At 35.2% G+C, this 18,167-nt stretch overlaps 1 protein-coding gene across 2 annotated transcripts in view; it reads right to left on the reverse strand.

The window, feature by feature from the left end:
* The window catches only part of EXOC5 (exocyst complex component 5), a 66,759-nt gene that overhangs the window by 26,009 nt on the left and 22,583 nt on the right, over positions 1-18,167 (reverse strand). For both annotated transcript variants that reach the window (XM_002753942.7, XM_009006081.5), the window contains exons 4-12: positions 16,683-16,877; positions 12,928-12,992; positions 10,506-10,534; positions 8,845-8,954; positions 7,198-7,242; positions 6,953-7,093; positions 5,855-5,937; positions 4,728-4,937; positions 3,052-3,199 (exon numbers count right to left, since the gene is read on the reverse strand). In XM_002753942.7, the coding sequence (XP_002753988.1) occupies positions 3,052-3,199; positions 4,728-4,937; positions 5,855-5,937; positions 6,953-7,093; positions 7,198-7,242; positions 8,845-8,954; positions 10,506-10,534; positions 12,928-12,992; positions 16,683-16,877 (1,026 nt within the window). The remainder of the gene's footprint in view (positions 1-3,051; positions 3,200-4,727; positions 4,938-5,854; positions 5,938-6,952; positions 7,094-7,197; positions 7,243-8,844; positions 8,955-10,505; positions 10,535-12,927; positions 12,993-16,682; positions 16,878-18,167) is intronic.

The following is an 18,167-nucleotide window of genomic DNA, read 5'->3' on the forward strand; positions in this document are numbered from 1 at the left end:
GAAACCAGCGTAAAAAAGCTGAGAATACTCAAAGTTAGAACGCCTCTCCCTCTAAAGATGATCACAGTTCCACATCAACAATGGAAAAAGGCTTGATGGAGAACAAGCGCATCCTGATGACAGAATCACTCACTCTTCAAGGAATGGATAATAACAAACTTCGGTGAGTTAAAAGAACATGTTGTAGCCCAACGTAAAGAAACTAGGAACTTTGAAAAAAAGTTTGATGAAATCCTATTGAGAATTAGACAACTTAGAGAGGAGTATGAGTGAAATAATGGAACTGAAGAATACAATACAGGAACTCCGAGAAGTATGCACAGGTTTAAACACTCGAATTGTTCAAGCAGAAGAAGGGATATCAGAGGTCAAAGTCCAACTTAATGAAATAAAATGTGAAGAAAAGATTAGAGAAAAAAGGATAAAAAGGAATGAGCAAAGTCTCCAAGAAATGTGGGACTTTGTGAAAAGACCAAATTTACGTTTGATAGGTATACCTGAATGCGACGGAGAGAATGAATCCAAGCTGGAAAATGCCCTTCAGGATATTATTCAGGAAAATTTTCCTAAACTAGCAAAGCACGTCAACATTCAACCCCAGGTAATCCAGAGAACACCACAAAGATATTCCTCAAGAAGAGCAACCCCAAGGCACATAATCGTTAGATTCACCAGGGTTGAAACGAAGGACAAAATACTAAGGGCAGCCAGAGAGAAAGGTCAGGTTACCCACAAAGGCAAGCCTATCAGACTTACAGCAGATCTCTCGGCAGAAACTCTACAAGCCAGAAGAGAGTGGGGGCCAATATTCAACATCCTCAAAGAACAGAACCTTCAGCCCAGAATTTCATATCCAGCCAAACTAAGCTTCACAACTGAAGGAAAAATAAAATCTTTTATGAACAAGCAAGAACTCAGAGATTTTATTACCACCAGGCCTGCTTTACAAGAGCTTCTGAAAGAAGCATTACACACAGAAAGCAACAACCAGTATTAGCCTTTCTAAAAATACACCAAAAAGTAAAGAGCACCAACATAAAGAAGAATTTACACCAATGAATGGATAAAACAGCTGGTCAACATCAAATGGCAGTAACCCTAAATATAAATTGACTAAATCCCCCAATCAAAAGACACAGCCAAAACCCAATGGCATGTTACATCCAGACCTGTTTCACATGCAAGGATACACAAAGACTCAAAACAAAGGGATGGAGAAAGATTTACCAACCAAATGGAGAGCAAAAATAAATCATAAATAAATAAAAAGCAGAAGTTGCAATTCTCGTAGCGGATAAAATAGATTTTAAAGCAACAAAGATATAGTGGTAAAAGGATCAATGCAACAACAAGAGCTAACGATCCTAACACCCAGATACGAGACTTAGATTCAATGAGACAGAAAATTAATAAGGATATCAAGGACTTGAACTCAGATCCGGAACAAGTAAACTTAATAAATATTTATAGAGCTCTCCACTTCAAATACACAAAATATACATTCTTGTCAATACCACATCACACCTACTCATAGGTTTAAATGAAACATTGATTGGCCATTATTAATACCCAATTTTTTTCAAAATAAAGCAATATTTCCATTTACTCTCCCTCTTTCTCTTCCTCTTTCTTCCTCTCCTTTACTTATTTTTCTTTTCTTTCCTTCTCTCAAAAAAAAAAAATCAACTTGTAAACCTCTAGATCCAGGTTGGCAATGTCTCTCTCATTGCTTGATTTCCTTCCTTCCCTTCCCTCCCTCCCTCCGTCCCTCCCTTCCTTCCTCCCTACCGTCCTTCTTCCCTCCCTTCCTGCCTTCCTCCCCCCCCCCAAAAAAAAAAAAGAAAGAAATCAAGCAGCAACAGAAGGCCTAAGGTAAACATCATCTGAGAGTTCAGTGACACCGGGGAACACGGGGGTGGGTGGTGGTGGTGGTTGCAGCAGGAAATACTGTTCTGGTCCCATGAATACCTTTCCAACATGGAGACTGCATGAGGGTCTCATAAAGTGGGCTTATGCAAAGATCTCTGAGAAGGGAGGCGACCTCTGCTCACAAGATCTGGGAGGGTCTTTGCAGATGGGAGCTGGTAAGGAGGAGAAAAGCCTTGCAGGGCAGAGATCACAGAACGCCTGGGGCTCAGCCTAGGTTCTTGGAATATGGAGTGATTTTAATTGCTCTGTGTCCTCAATGCTCTGAAGACAAAAGTCCCTTGATGCACTGGGTGAGGTCAGACCAGATGCCATCCGCTATGCTTCTGATGTAGCCACACTCTGATAACATTCGGTGATAAACTCAGAGTACTAGTATAGCACATCTTAGAAGGTCTCAAGTGCTGTTAAATGCTCAGAACACCAGCTTAGCATGTCTTAGAAGGATCTCAAGTGCTCCCCTTCCCATCTTACCTAACCCTTCACCCTCCACTTCCGTGCCCATAAGATCAATGAGATTATGCACATAATAAAAGTGTTTGGGTTCCCAGGCTTGCATTGGTTCCCTGGACCCATGCTATAAATTCTACTCTTGTGTCTCTGTCTTTATTTCCTTTTCTCAATCCCTCTTCACCCACATACCTGGTTGGGGCTGGTACCCAACATGTTTATTTTGTTTAAAGTGTGTTTATTAGAGAGGAAATTCTAAGTTTTACTGGAGCCATATGTTCATTCTTTCTCTTTGATGTCGATGTCCTTAAAACACTATTCTTTCCCTGATGTACCATTTCTTCATGAGAAAAGTCTAACTGACCCTTTCACATCTTCGTTTAATCTTATAGGACAAAAATTTGATCTGCTCAACTTTCAAGTTATAATCACATTTATTCCTAATATTAAAATTATTCTGTTCTCCAAAACAAAATCCTATCTTTTCTTACAAAAAATAGTTGTTCCTAATCAGAGAGTAAATTTGTATCTTAGTAAAACAAGGTAAGACTTAAAATACACACATACATACAGTCAATTCTCCATATCTGTAAGGTCCTTCTCTGTGGATTCTGCAACAGCAGCTTCAACCAGCCACAGATCAAAAATATTCAATAAAGTTACAATCACTCTTACCCTATGACATCTTTCAAAGGCTTGTTTGGTTTCTTGTAGAAGATTAACCACCACTTCTTGGGAAAGAAAAGTTTCCCCATGAGTATCGATACTTGGCCCAAGTGGTAAGTTGGTACGTTGCCTAATTCTCTCCTTCAAATCTTGAATACTAGTACATCACAAAGACAAATGAAAAAAGAAAACACTTTACTTAGATTTCAACTTCAAGTACTTCCAAACTTAATATACATCAACAACAACAAAAATGGACCAATGGCCAAGAGACCTCAGTTCTAATTCCAATAACTAGTTTTGTGAAATAAAGCAAGCCTTGATCTCTAAACAGAAAATTTTCTTCTGATAAATGAGTAGATTTGGACTTCTAATTCTGAAGTCACTTATCAATTCAGCCTTACAATTCTGACTCAACGGCAAAACTTGGGTTTCTTTAGGAAGTCAGCTATTCCAAATAAATTACCATTCTAAATAACTAAATAGTTCCATTTAAAAAGAAAACTTTACAATTTTAATAGTCATTTTAAGATTTTTCACATTTATTCATGATATTAAGCAAGATGTATTAAATATAATTTAGCTATTAGCTATTCTTAATTACTGAGGATCACCTGAAACACTTATATGGGGTATCTCTGGAAGGTTAGACTTTTTTTGCTCCTAGGATGTCTAATTCCAGACTACTGTAAACTTACTAAAAAAAAAAAAAAAAAAAAATTCCGATTACTCATTAGTTTTTCTTTTCCCTTCCTTGCTATTACCTTTCAGGTATTACCTCTTACTACTAATTTTAACTCCCTCTAATCATTGTTTAATATACAACAAAATGGGAAATAAGAAATTAGTTTGGATACATATGTGTGGGGATTCTGGACTCTGCATGACTCCACTGTCTTCCTGTCTCCTTTTAGAATAAACTGGGTTCTAGGCAGTTAAAGCCTGGTAGCTGAGATGCCAACTATTCTTACAGCAAGTTATTTTCTTCTAGTCTGTGAACAATTGCAGGCTTTAAGGTATTAATTTAATAGTTTTTTACGATAAAGTCTCTGAATAAAACTCATCATTTCAAGATACTTAAACTGCGAACTATTTTCTATTTTTTTCATATGTGCAACAATAACCAAAAACTGTTTCCTGGTCAATAACGTGGAATTTATTCTATCTAGAAAAAAAAAATAAAAGAAACTATGGAATCTTTTGTATCATCGTGTTCTGCTTTACTTTTGAGACAGGCTGGAGTGCAGTGGCTCAATCTCAGTTCACTGCAAGCTCCACCTCCCAAGTTCAAGTGATTCTCCTGCCTCAGCCTCCCAAGTAGCTGGGATTACAGGTGCCTGCCACCACACCCGGCTAATTTTTGTTTTTAGTAGAGATGGGGTTTCACCATGCTAGCCAGGCGAGTCTCAAACTCAAAACCTCAGGTGATCTGCCTATCTCAACCTCCCAAAGTGGTGGGATTACAGGTGTGAGCGACCTTGCCCAGCCTACATTTTAATCGTGTTATGTTAGGTCATTTCAACATGTGGTTTAAGAGCAGATTTGATTAACAACATAACAATCTGAATTAAAAGAACTCTTCATAGAAAATTTTAATGATAGTCAACATTTGATAAACTTGCCCAAATATAATAAAGTTATTAATGTCTTTAGTTTTAACAGTAATATTTAACAAAGACACTCACCCTCCTGTGCCAATGGATCTCTTTTGATGGTTTTTCGAATCATAATAACGCTGTAGGATCATAGCACTTCTACTTTTCAAATATCCAGTCTCCACCTCAATATAGTTCTCCAAATACGAAATGAAAATGGATTTGATAAGCTTAGACAAGAAAGTCTGTTTATCAGTACCTAAATTAAATTCCATCAACTTGCTGGAAAGACTGCTGGTTCTTTTCATGGAAAAGAGGAAGAAAAACATTAACATATGCTTTAGGTATAGTAACAATACTAAGGAATACAAATTTTTACAATGTGACTTTAACGACTTGTGTTAAGCCACCATTTCTTAAACTATCGGAGAGTACTTAACATGCAGAAATCAACTCGACAGGGTTACGTATAGAGTGTAATATTATGAACAACTTTATGGTTTTGAGAACTGTTATAAATTCCTAGGAAAAGAAAATGTGAGGCAATGTACCAGTCCAGAAATAGTGATAGTAGCAGACTGGCCTCAAGTCTGTCTAATGCCATTATTTATCACATGGTACCCAAAACAGTACTAAGAGGTCTACTGTCTGTTCACCCTCTTTTGTCTTTGTCCCTGCGGACTTTCCTCTAATTTTCTATTTCTCATTGCTGAAAATAGGGTCATAACAGTGTTGCTGTTGAGATGGACTTCCTCATTTGGAAAAACCTTCTCCCAAAATGAAGACACTGAAGAATAGTAATTGGATTAGGAAAAGTCAAGGAGAAAAAACAAACAAAACTATATATGAAGCTTCTGAGACAACCTCTAAGAGTAACACTGACATTTACAGAAGCACAAGACAAATTCCTACAGCTGAAATTGTCATTTGTTAAGATTACATCACTTCCTTTTGCAGTTTCTAAAGTTTTGATTGCAGATAAATTTAATTACATTAATAATTAGAGACAAGATAAAGCATATCCAACTCCTCAAGTTAATGTATTAAGAATGTTCTACAATACATTCTTGTACAATACTAGTCTATACAGCCAAGCATTTAATGCTAAAAGGTAAACTGCTGACAAACTTACTCAAAAATACCTGAATACTTCTTCCTCATTTTTATCGAAAAATATAATCTGGTATCTATTATTTTCTAGTAATTAAAAATTTTACCTTGTATACAGATCATAGAGATTTTTGAGATATTGCTCTGCATCAGACTTCCTACATTCTTCTAACTGTTCTTTCACAAAACTCTAAAAGAAAAAGGTAAACACTCTGTTAATTAGGTAAATATTAAATTCTATAACTCCTCAAGATATTTTTCTTTAAAATTCACTCCATAGTATAGAACTTTTCTGACTTACAATCCAATCAAAAAGGCAATGTACAGAAAACAGACCCATCAGAAAAAATTTTCAAACAGGTTTTTAAAATGTATCGCTTCTCTTATTTACCTGTAGAGGATCTATATCAGTCTTAGGAATAAGTATTAAGAATTCAGAAATATCTTTTCTCTTAAACTGGCCTATTCTGCTCCATGAGGTACATCAAATAACAAAAACAAAAAACAAAACTGAGAATATGAACAATAGAGTGAATTCCTTAAAGCAGCATTTCCCAAACTGAGCTCCAGGCACAATAGTGTTCTTTCAGGCATGACTCTAAAATAGGCTTTCTTGGACAGGAAATGTGTGAAATGCTGTATATTACAACCCCACTTCTAGAAAATTAAAACACTATCAAAAGTCCTGAATTGTGTTTAAAAAAAAAAAAAAAAAAAAGCAAAAATTTATTGAATGTTGTTTAATCCAGTGGTAAACATAGTTTAGGAAATGTTGTCTAAAAGTACAGTGATATGGGATATAAATTAAATTTCTGTGTTTTCCCTTTTCATGTTAGTACCATATTATTAAAAATTCTACAGACAGCTCTTGTAATTCTTATTCGTTTTTACAAATGACATCTATTGGTGAAGGCAGGGACCAAAAAAAAAAAAATCCCCAAGGTTATCTTACCACAATACGTTATATTACCACTACAATGAAACACAAATTTCAAGTGTGTTCTCTGATGATACTTATTGATTAGCACTTTTCTCTTAGTGAATAACAAAACATTTTTTTAAAAGCAGGAGGATTCCTTTCTCCTTAACTACATTACTATTTCTAAGGTCACTATATAAGTAAACTAAATTTTAAAGACACTTTAAAAATATAGGAAAAAAATTACACACTGCTTTAAGAACTATTTGTTACTGTTTAAAATTACCTGTAGTTTGATTTCAAATACATTCTGAATAAGTTTGGCCAGTACTGTTTCTGGATTACTGAAGATATCTCCAACTTGTTTGTTCACTCTTTGACAGAGTACTGCAGCATCTTCAAATATATCATTCCTTAAATAAGCACCCTAAACAGCAGAGGCATTTTACACAGTGAATACATAATTTCTAAATGATTTTAAAAGACCAGTTAGCATAAAATAAAATCCAATAAAATGTACTGTTATGTTACCTCCTGGCACTGCTTTATATAAACATCAACGCAATGGGAATAACCCTACAAGGAAGAAACATATTGTTATTATTCTGGTTCAATTATAATAATTATTATTTCAATAAAAGCATTACATGTCATAAAGCTATGTCTATTTACTAGTAAATGGCCAATAGCAACAGCTATTGGACTTAAATAAAATTAACTGTAGAAAACCAATAACAACAAAGGCATCTTCTCCCTAGTGACTTCTACGATGAAATTTATGAGTTGGTACATATCCTTGTTGAACCTTAGACTGAAACAAGAAAGCTGAAGTATATAACTGGGTTCTTTAGAGTAATTTTTGTCTTATAATCATGTAGCCATCTCCTTCTACTTCAAAACATACCCACTCACACACACTTACCCACATGCATACACACAAACACACACACACAGAGTGGGAAAAGGTTTTACATATATATTATGTATTTTATATTCATATAAAAATATTTATTTATGTATTTAAAAGTGTGTGTGTATATATATATAAATTAAAAAGTATGTATACAGGGGATTCACTCCATCACCCAGGCTGGAATGCAATGGTGTGATCTTGGCTTACTACAACTTCTGCCTCCCAGGCTCAAATGATCCTCCTGCCACAGCCTCCCAAGTAGCTGAGACTATAGGCACACACCTCCATGTGCAACATGAGCAACATAAGAAGTGCACTACTATCTCAAGAGCCATTCTCAATACTCATTGAGATTGTACCAAAATGAAAAGTCCAACAAAAATAGCTTCCCTTTCCCCAATCTGATACAAATCAAATAAACAAATTGAAGGAAGAATCATTTCTTTAAGCACCTTTTTGCAGAAATATATTCCTATACAGGAATTCTCTCCCAAGTTCACATTCTAGAAAAACAATTCCATAATACAACATTATTTTGTATTACTTCCTGACGTACCCTGGATTTAAGTCTTTTACTAGTCATATTCCATCTACTCTCTGGTTCCTATATTCTACCAGATATTTATGGTTAAGATTTCTTTCTTTTCACCTATATCATAATATGTAAAAGTAAAAAGGCAAGCTGGGCACGGTGGCTCATGCCTGTAATCCCAGGCCCTTGGGAGGCTGAGGCAGGTGGATCATGAGGTCAGGAGTTCAAGACCAGCTTGGTCAACATGGTGAAACCCTGTATAAAAATACAAAAATTAGCGGGGCATGGTGGCACATGCCTGTAATCCCAGCTACTAGGGAGGCTGAGGCAGGCAAACTGCTTGAACTCGGGAGGTGTAGGTTACAGTGAGCCAAGATTGCGCCACTGCATTCTAGCCTGGGAAATAGAGCGAGACTCTGTCGCAAACAAACAAACAAAAAAACCCAACAAAAAGCAAAAAGGCAAACAATATGATTTTCTTTATCAAACTATAAAAATATTTAATTGATAAATCAATTTTAATTCAATATTAGTATTATTTAATATAAAATCTTAACTAACATTTAATACCACTTACAGAGTGTAAAATGTACAAATTATTAAAAACAATAAAAATTATCCTGAGATATAGTTACATAACGAATGGGGGGAAATCAGAGACTATAATATATAGAACTTGTAAAATTTCCATAACCTTGAAAACTAGTCTTCATTTGTAATTCTTACTATTTACCTTAAAATGAAGTAAAACTGCTGCTACTTCTCTCATTCTGGAGATTTCACCTCTTCTTTGAGCACTGGTAAACTCCTGAATCAGCTGGCATTCTAAATCATGGTATTTACCTAAAAATAAAGTCATTCAGTTACACTGAGGCATACAAGGTATCCAACTTTTTAAAGAGTATCTACATTATTTACAAATATAGTAACTATGAATATAGCTTTCTTTTGAAGGAATAACAAAAACAACATGAGATTACAGGCAGTGAACCTAGCTCCTGTTATATACTGTGGCATAGAAATCTACAATTTCAAAACAAAAGACTTCCAAACTGGTAAAACTGCTGAGCTTTCCAGAGTCTGACTGTCATTTGCCATTGTTACTTAAACCAGCAGCTAACTGGAAAAAATCCTCCAGATGCTATTTCTGAAAGCAATACATATGAAATATCTTACTCATGAAGCTATGGAAAGGGTGAAAAGGACTACAGAACTCTTTCATAGAGTTCTGATGCCTCTACCATGAACAATAGTGGACTGATGACTGAAAACCAAATCTCATCCTGATAATATGCAGTATTCATATTTTTTTCTTTTTTCTTTTTGAGAGATTTGCTCTGTCACCCAGTCGGAAGTGCAGTAACATGATCTCAGCTCACTGCAATCTCCACCTGCCGAGTTCAAGCGATTCTCCTGTCTCACCCTCCACCTGTCGAGTGCAAGCGATTCTCCTGCCTCAGCCCCCCAAGTAGCTGGGATTTCAGGTGCCCGCTACCCTACCTGGCTATTTTTTGTATTTTTAGTAGAGACGAAGTTTCACCATGTTGGCCAGGCTGGTCTCGAACTCCTAACTTCAGAAGATTCACCCGCCTCAGCCTTCCAAAGTGCTGGAATTACAGATGTAAGCCACTGTGTCCAGCCCTATTCACTATATTCTTGAGGTTAGTATAGTTCTTAATGAATACTTGAACTTCAAACTAATCTATTGTGATCAAAAATATTCTCAGCATGTCTAAGTAGCTGTGTCATCGTTATTTTAAGACTTTTTTGAGAAAACATGAGTCTTTGAATCTTCTATGCAGTGGCCCACTCTAAACAGTCACTCTGGCTACCATGGAACCTGTAAATTTAGTCCTATTTTCAAAAACCTAGAATGATCTAACCTAAAATAAAAGACAAGACTGGCAAGAACCAAACTACTCATGCAAAGAGTTAAATAGATACCAAAACACTTATATAATCTTAAAAAAAAAGAGAGAGAGAATCTTATTCAGAGATACATGTATGGAAAGCGTACAATTTCCAAAATACGCTGTTACATTAAAAATGTACGTTATAAAGCTATTGTATAGTATGGTAGCAATTATTTAAAAATAAATGAGGATAGAAGTATATATAAATATTTATACACACACACACACACACACATATATATGTATATATGCACACAGATAGATATAGAATTTATGTCTTATGCTTGTATATCCACAGATTATTCTGCAAGAATATCCAAAAAACTGGTAATGGTTGTTTTCAGGGAAGAGAAATCAAACTCAGAGATGGGGTAAGGAGATGACATTGTTCCCACTTTTTCTCCTTTTGCTGTTTTATTTTTACCCAAGTAGTTTTTTTTTACTTATTATAGAAGAGTAAAATAAATACAACATCACTTACTTGCAATTTTCGATTTAACTTCTGAAAATCTGAAAGACAAAAACCAAAGATGAGGTTCATTAGTTGTGACAAACATCCTATGCCAATTTAAGATGTTACAAAAGGGAAATCTGAGTGCAGGTTATATGAGAACCATCTGTACTATTTTTGCCATTTTTCTGTAAATCCAAAACTATTATAAAGTTAAAAGGTTATTGTAAAAGAAAAAAAAAGTCAGAAGAGAAAATACTGATAGGAAGCATGCCAGGTGATAAAACTGAATGTAGGTAATTCAGATGGGGTAGCTGGTTCTCATTTAGGAAATTCACACATTGAAATCTGATTCCCTTTTAAAAGAATCAACTGCTCTGCATAAGGCACTAACAGCCAGTCCCAAAACTGAGTTACCGTTCTTATTTATATTTGCTGACATTTTAAATACACTTGATTATTTGTCTTCCTCCCCACTCCCATGGTTGGTATTTTTAAAAATAAAGTTCCATCACTATTATTTAAAAGAAAAAGATGATCGATGATCAAATAATATACTATATGATAATGATATATTAATGACAAATGATAAAAGGACCCAGCAATGTGCCTAGCAGAGTAGCCATTCAATCTTTACAAATTAAAAAGCTAAAATACCACACAGTGGTATTTTTTCAAATCTTAAATATCAAAGTGAAATGCTTAGCATGAAAAAGGAATCTTTTAAGATTGTGTGCAATTGTTTGGAGAGGAGAGTAGCTACCAAAAGAGACACCAAAGGCAAATGAAGAAGGAAATACAAATCTAGACTGTTATACAATGACGTATCAAAGTCATAGCAGATCAGATCGCATATAAGGCCATCTTGATCTGTGTGAAAAAATTAAGTCTAAATAGTATATATATTCAACTCCAAGGCGTGGTGAAGAGGCTAAAACAAAACCATAAGAGAAATATGTACCTGAGTGGTGGTGAATATATGAGAAAGAGAGAGAGAGAGAGAATATGTGTGTGTGTGTGTGCGCGCACGCGTGTGCGTGTGTGCATGTGTGTTCTGGAGTGGAAAAATAGAATGAAGAGAGTATGGGGGTGGTGCAGTCAATAATTATCATGAACCTATTTTGAGCTAGACATTTTACCCATTTAAGTAAATAGTCCAATTCTGAAATGAGATAAAAAGAAGTGTTAAGTGTTGGTGGGTGACTTTAAAAATTATTACAGTAAGTTAAATCATAATACTGGGCAACTACCATATTATTATTAAGAATGACAGATGATCATTATTACTAATTCTTCATGGTTACCAGACTTGAGAATAAAACAGATACATTTTTGGGGGAATTCCACTGCATGTTTGGGAGATAATAGTTAAGCTTTAAGTATAGTAATATATCTGTATTTTATCTGTTGCTAAGATTTTCAAGCATCATCAAAATATAACTGTTTATTAATATATATTATTTGAAATACAGTAAATTATATTTCCTTCAAATATTCACATGGAGTTTTATTAAAGAGTCTGACGTTCCACAGACTAGAAGAAATCATGAGAAAATCTCCTTCTCAGTGGATAATTTATTTTAGGATGAAATCTAACTTAGCAATGGCTCTGGGGCCCTGCATTTTTGAGACAGAGTTTTGCTGTTGTTACCCAGACTGAAGTGCAATGGCACTACCTCGGCTCACCACAACCTCCGCCTCCTGGGTTCAGGCAATTCTCCTGCCTCAGCCTCCTGCGTAGCTGGGATTATAGGCATGCACCACCATGCCCAGCTAATTTTTTTGTATTTTTAGTAGAGACGGGGTTTCACCTTGTTGACTAGGATGGTCTCGATCTCTTGACCTTATGATCCACCCGCCTCAGCCTCCCAAAGTGCTGGGATTATAGGCGTGAGCCACGGCGCCCGGCCAAAAAAGGGGTTGGTTCTTAACCTGAAGTCCCTAGGAAGAGTTCCCTGGATAGAGTCTAAAACTCCATGAAATTGTAAACAATCATCTGTGTGTATCTTAATTTCCTGAAGAAAGGCGATAGCTTTCATCAGCTTTTCAAGGGTGCCCAAGGCCCCCAAAAGCATAAGAACCTTCATCAAGAAATAGAAAAAGTGTTCTTTCTAACCCCTTCCTGGTTCTCAAAGTCCAAAGTATGAAAATCCAAATTTTACCTTAGTCGATTTCAAAATCCTCCATCCAATTATTTTTTAGAAGACAGGGACTGAAATTATTTCAAGGCCTATCATGAAATTTAGATATTAAGAACAGACTATATTTTTTCAATAAACTAATTTATACTTCACCTTATACAAAGTGAATGAACTAGCAAGTAAATGAACCAGCAAGTGCTCAATATATTCTTGTTTAATTAATGAGCAAAGAAAATCGTACAGGAAAAAAACACAATTTTATTTTATAAATTATACTATACATTCAAATTAACTCTTAAGAATGTACTTGCCTATCAAAGGGTAACTCTTGGGCAATTAGGTGCAACTTCTGAATGATGTCTGCTGCTTCCTTTATCTATTAAAAAATAAATAAAAACAATTAAAAAAACTTTTAGGCATATCATATCAAAAAATAATTTTATATTTGAAATTAGAAATATCTCCCTGTACATGTCCACAGTCTCTTCCCTAAAAAAGTTTCCTTTAAAAATCCACAACAAATAAAACTTTATGAGCAACAAGAATACAACTGGGGTGTTGCCAATAATAAGTCAATAAAACATAAACATTTAACTTTCTGGTACTGAAATTCTGTGATTTTTTTTGATGCCACAATCCCTTCCCAATAAAACCTGTAGATCAAGTTTATTCTGAAGAAATTCTGGAAACGAAGTATAAATGTCTTCTAAGTTGATGAATCCAAAAAGGATAAACAAGATTTATAAAAATGATTTAGGGCATACTGCCACATATATCCTACATTAAGCTAAATGCCTATTATTTAATAATCATATGAATTTATAACATTTGTAAAAGCAAAGATAAAGTTTAACGTAAAGACCCTGGATGAAATATAATATAGAAATGTGAGTATTTATTCAAGTTGTGGAACTAAGGAACTTAGGCAAGAGTTTTAAAATTCTTTAATGCAGATATCTGTGCTTATTTACACAATAGTATAGGGGAGTCCTATCATGTTCACTTATTCTTTAAATTTCAAATTAGTTCTTAGTTTTACTTTGACACAATTTTAAAGCTGATTTTATGAAGATTCATTCTATTTTACATTTGAAAAGACAGTGAGACTCATTAACATGAAAGAAGAGCTAAGAACATCAATATAGATTTTTTTTTCTTTTTTTTGGAGACAGTCTTGTTTGGTCACCCAGACTGGAGTACAGTGGCATGATCTCGGCTCACTACAATCTCCATGTCCCAGGTTCAAGCTATGCTCATGTCTCAGCCTACCAAGTAGCTGGAATTAAAGGTGTGTGTCACCACACTCGGCTAATTTTTATTTTTATTTTTTAGTAGAGATGTGGTTTCGCCATGTTGGCTAGGCTGGTCTTGAACACCTGACCTCCAGTGATCTTCCCACCTTGCCCTCCCAAATATTGGGATTACAGGCTTGAGTTACCATGCCCTGCCCAAAATAGATTTTTCTAAGTAGGCATGTGAACTCTGACAAGCAACTGTGAATAACCGCAGAGCCTCTTCCCACTTCTTACTCCAAATTATAGTGAATATAGCATTTCTGCTTCAGTTATCTCTTTTCTCCTAGTCAGCAGGTCCCTGTCATTTTCAACTACCAAACACTAACTCTGTCCTGCTGTTTATGGGCACAGATAGCACTGCAGTATCTGTCCTCGCCATGCCATTTAGTTGTATTAGCAAAGTCCATAATTTTCTCCTCACCAATACCCCCTTCAGAAATAATATACTTGGCACACAACCTGCTCTATGTTTCCAACAGGAGTTTGTTTTTGTTATTTCAAGAAGTCATCATTATGTGCTATTTGCAAACTGTGTTTAATGTACTAACTAGTATGGAGGCAAATGGCACTTGTTTTTATTGAATTTCCACAGCGAATTATTTTATAAAAGTTGTGTAAAGCACAGGTAGCTCTTAAGGTTACAATATGACACATTTAGTCAGTTAAAACATACTACAACAGTAAGTAACAAAAGCTGTCAAAAACGATAATCTAATAGTTATTGATATTTGGGTGAGGTAAGAGACTACCCTTGCTAATAGTGTTAAAGATAATCAGTCATCAAGTATTATCCACAGAAGAAACAATAAGCTGCCACTCTAGTTAAAAAAAAAAAAAGAAAAGAAAAAGAAAACCCAACATACATGTAAGCATAGAGGTAAACATATAGTAAGTTTTTTTTTTTTCCAGATGAGAAGATTCCCTTTTTTTTTTTTCTTGAGACAAGGTCTATCTGTCACCCAGGCTGGAGTGCACTATTGCAATCACAGCTCACTGCAGCCTCAAACTTCTGAGCTCAAGCAATCTTCCTGCCTCAGCCTCCTGAGTGCCAGGAATATGGACATGTGCCACAACAACCAGCTAACATATATATATGTTTTATAGAGACAGGGTTTCACCATGCTGCCTGGGCTGGTCTCAAACTCCTAAGCCCAAGCAATCATCCTGCCTTGGCCTGCTAAAGTGCTGGGATTGCAGGCATGGGCCACCATATCCAGCCAAGATTCTAAAAAGGAACAATTAAAAAAAACAAAAATGACTAGGGGGCAAGAAGAAAAATAACATGATATGTTGATATCTTATCCCATTCTTATTCCTCCCACAATAACACGTTGATCTAGCTCTGTGGGTAATTTTTCCTTTTCTTTCCATTGGAAAGGACTGGTACAGAGTCCAGAAATTGAGATAGCTAAGAGTTTATCTAATAATTGGCAATCTAATACCATGAGTTCTTAAGGATGGCTAAATGATAGAATCAGGCCAAAAATGAATTCAACTGCAAAGATATAGAAAAAATCTAAGTGCCCATCAACCAATGAGCAGATAAAGATAAATATGGTATATTTACACCATGGAAAACTACTCAGCCACAAACAGGAACAAAATAATGTCTTTTGCAGCAACACGGATGGAGCTAGAGGCTATTACTCTAAATGAAGTTACTCAGGAATGGAAAACCAAATACCATATGTTCTCACTTATAAGCAAGAGCTAAGCTATGAGGACACAAAAACATACAGAGTGATATAATGAACTCTGGGGACTCTAAGTGGGAAAGCTGAGGGGGAGTAAGGGATAAAAGACTACATACTGGGTACAGCGTACAATGTTTGGGTGCAAGGTGCACTAAATCTCAGAATTTACCACTAAAGAACTCATTCGTATAACCAAAAAACCACCTGTACTCCAAAAACTACTAAATTTTTCAAAAACATCTTTTATTTAGAGGAATTATCAAGACACACATAAGTATTTTTCAAAGAACTCTAAAAGTTATAAATTCGATAACCCTATAGAGTTCTGTTTTTTAAAAATGTGTTGCTTGATTCAAACTTAGTGTCAATAATACTTAGCCTTTACATTCCACTATCTGAAATATTCTATGGAGCAAATCTAGAATAATTCAGAAAGACTATTCAATACATGAGTGGACAATGTTGCGATATACACATACGATCCATAAGAATGTCCATTTTCTCATGCATTTTGATTTTTTTTCCCCTGAGGGAAAGAAAGTGAGCTAAATTATCTTCTTTCAAGATTGCAGAGCAGCCAATACCATGTACCCTTAGACCAGGAGTAAGTGACTAGTGCTATGAAAAGGATTAACAAACAATTCAGAATTTTTTTCAATTCATCTTGGTCCAAACTGCTTTAATTCTTTATGAGATCTTTATTCAAGTAATAAAAAGCAGAAGTTCTGAATTCCTTATTCCTTTACAGAATGGCATCTTAGCTCATCAATGATTTATGTCAGACCACCACATCACCACCCAATGGACTGTACCTATTTAAAGACCACAGAAATTCTGTTATTATTGAAAGACATCTGTGAGACACTTACAAACACAGTTACCACAGCATTTTTAAGCCACAAAAAAATTTCATCAAAAAATGCCAGAAAATTTCATCAAAAAATGATAGAATAATAAAAGCTTTTAATAAGTCAGCTACTCAGTGATTTGAAGTCTAACTCTGGAAAGTCATTATTGCAGCTCATAATTAGGGCATTGTTAATGCTGTGATTGGTTTTATCCTCTGACATCACTTACCTTTTCAGAATTTATAAAAACATCAGATTTCAATTCTCCATCTAGAAACTCATTAAAGTATTTCATCAATTTCTGAGCCTCCACTGCCCGTTGTCTGGGTGTGTTTACCCCCTCCAACTGGTCTCCAAGGTGACAGACTTTAGTTGCTACATAACTAATGTGCTCATCCAGTTCTTGGAAATGTTGGAAGGCAACCTAGGAAAAATGTGCATAAGCATAAAATATAATCAGTGTGCTCAGTTAATAAGTAAATACACATCAAAACCAAACCACTAATCTCATTGCTACTAACTAATGATAACAGAAGTTATATATGAGATAATCTATAAAATTCATGCTCATTAGGGTGATATGATCTGAAAACCTGTTTGCAAACTATCAAAAATAATATTTATCATGAGTATACTTATTAATCAACAAAAAAGTAAACAAAAAAAGCTATTTACTCCTCTTCCTGTTTTAACAAAAAATTCAACACCATTTAGCCCCAAATAATGATCCTGAAAACAATTAGCTAAGTATCAATAGGATCAGACCTCTAAAGAGCTCTCTTGCTACTAAACTGAAAAGAATAAAAAATATGTCAGTAGGAGGCCAAGGCAGGCAGATCACTTGAGATGAGGAGTTCGAGACCTGTCTGGCCAAAACGGTGAAACCCCATCTCTACTAAAAATACAAAAATTAGCTGAGCATGTGTGGAGGTGGACACCTGTAACCCCAGCTAGTCAGGAGGCTGAGGCAGGAGAAGCACTTGAACTCAGGAAGCAGAGGTTGCAGTGAGCCAAGACAGTGCCACTGCACTCCAGTCTGGGCAACAGCAAAACTCTGCCTCAAAAAAAAAAGTCAGTAGTAAAATATACCAATTTATTTTAAATATTTACAAAGTGATGTTCACATATAAAGTAAAATAGTTCTTTCCCAGTTTTGAAAACAAAAAAGTAGTAATTATACTACTAAGGCAAAAGTGTATTTTACTTTCTAGAGTATTCTTTTCCTTCTCATGGGGTATACTTATTGGCCTGTGGCATATGAAAATTGTGTGCAATGAATGCCTTGTAATTGCCAACAGAAGAACTGCTAATAATCTAGTGTGGGACTTTTGTTCTAACCTTAAATTTAGGTGAAGAGCTGTAAACATTTATTGAGGACTTTATCTGTGCCAGTCTAGACACCGTTCTAAGCATATTACATGTAGGTACTTATATAATCCTCTCAACAACACATTTTACAGATTTAAAAAAAAATGAGGCAAGAAAAGGTTAAATTGCTTGAGATTACACAGATCATAAGTGGCAGAGCTAAAACTCAAACTCAGGCAGACTGGCTCCAGAGTTTATTAGCTTAACTATTAATATCATTATTATTACCAAGGGAAAACTGCATTTGAAGTACTTGGAAACTGTCATCTTAACTACTTAAAAATGCATTCCTTATCTTAAATTACTGACTTCCTTATTTCTCATAGCCACATATGTTAAAGTAATG

The sequence above is a fragment of the Callithrix jacchus genome, chromosome 8 (genome assembly GCF_049354715.1).
Source record: "Callithrix jacchus isolate 240 chromosome 8, calJac240_pri, whole genome shotgun sequence".
In the NCBI taxonomy this organism is placed as follows: domain Eukaryota; kingdom Metazoa; phylum Chordata; class Mammalia; order Primates; family Cebidae; genus Callithrix; species Callithrix jacchus.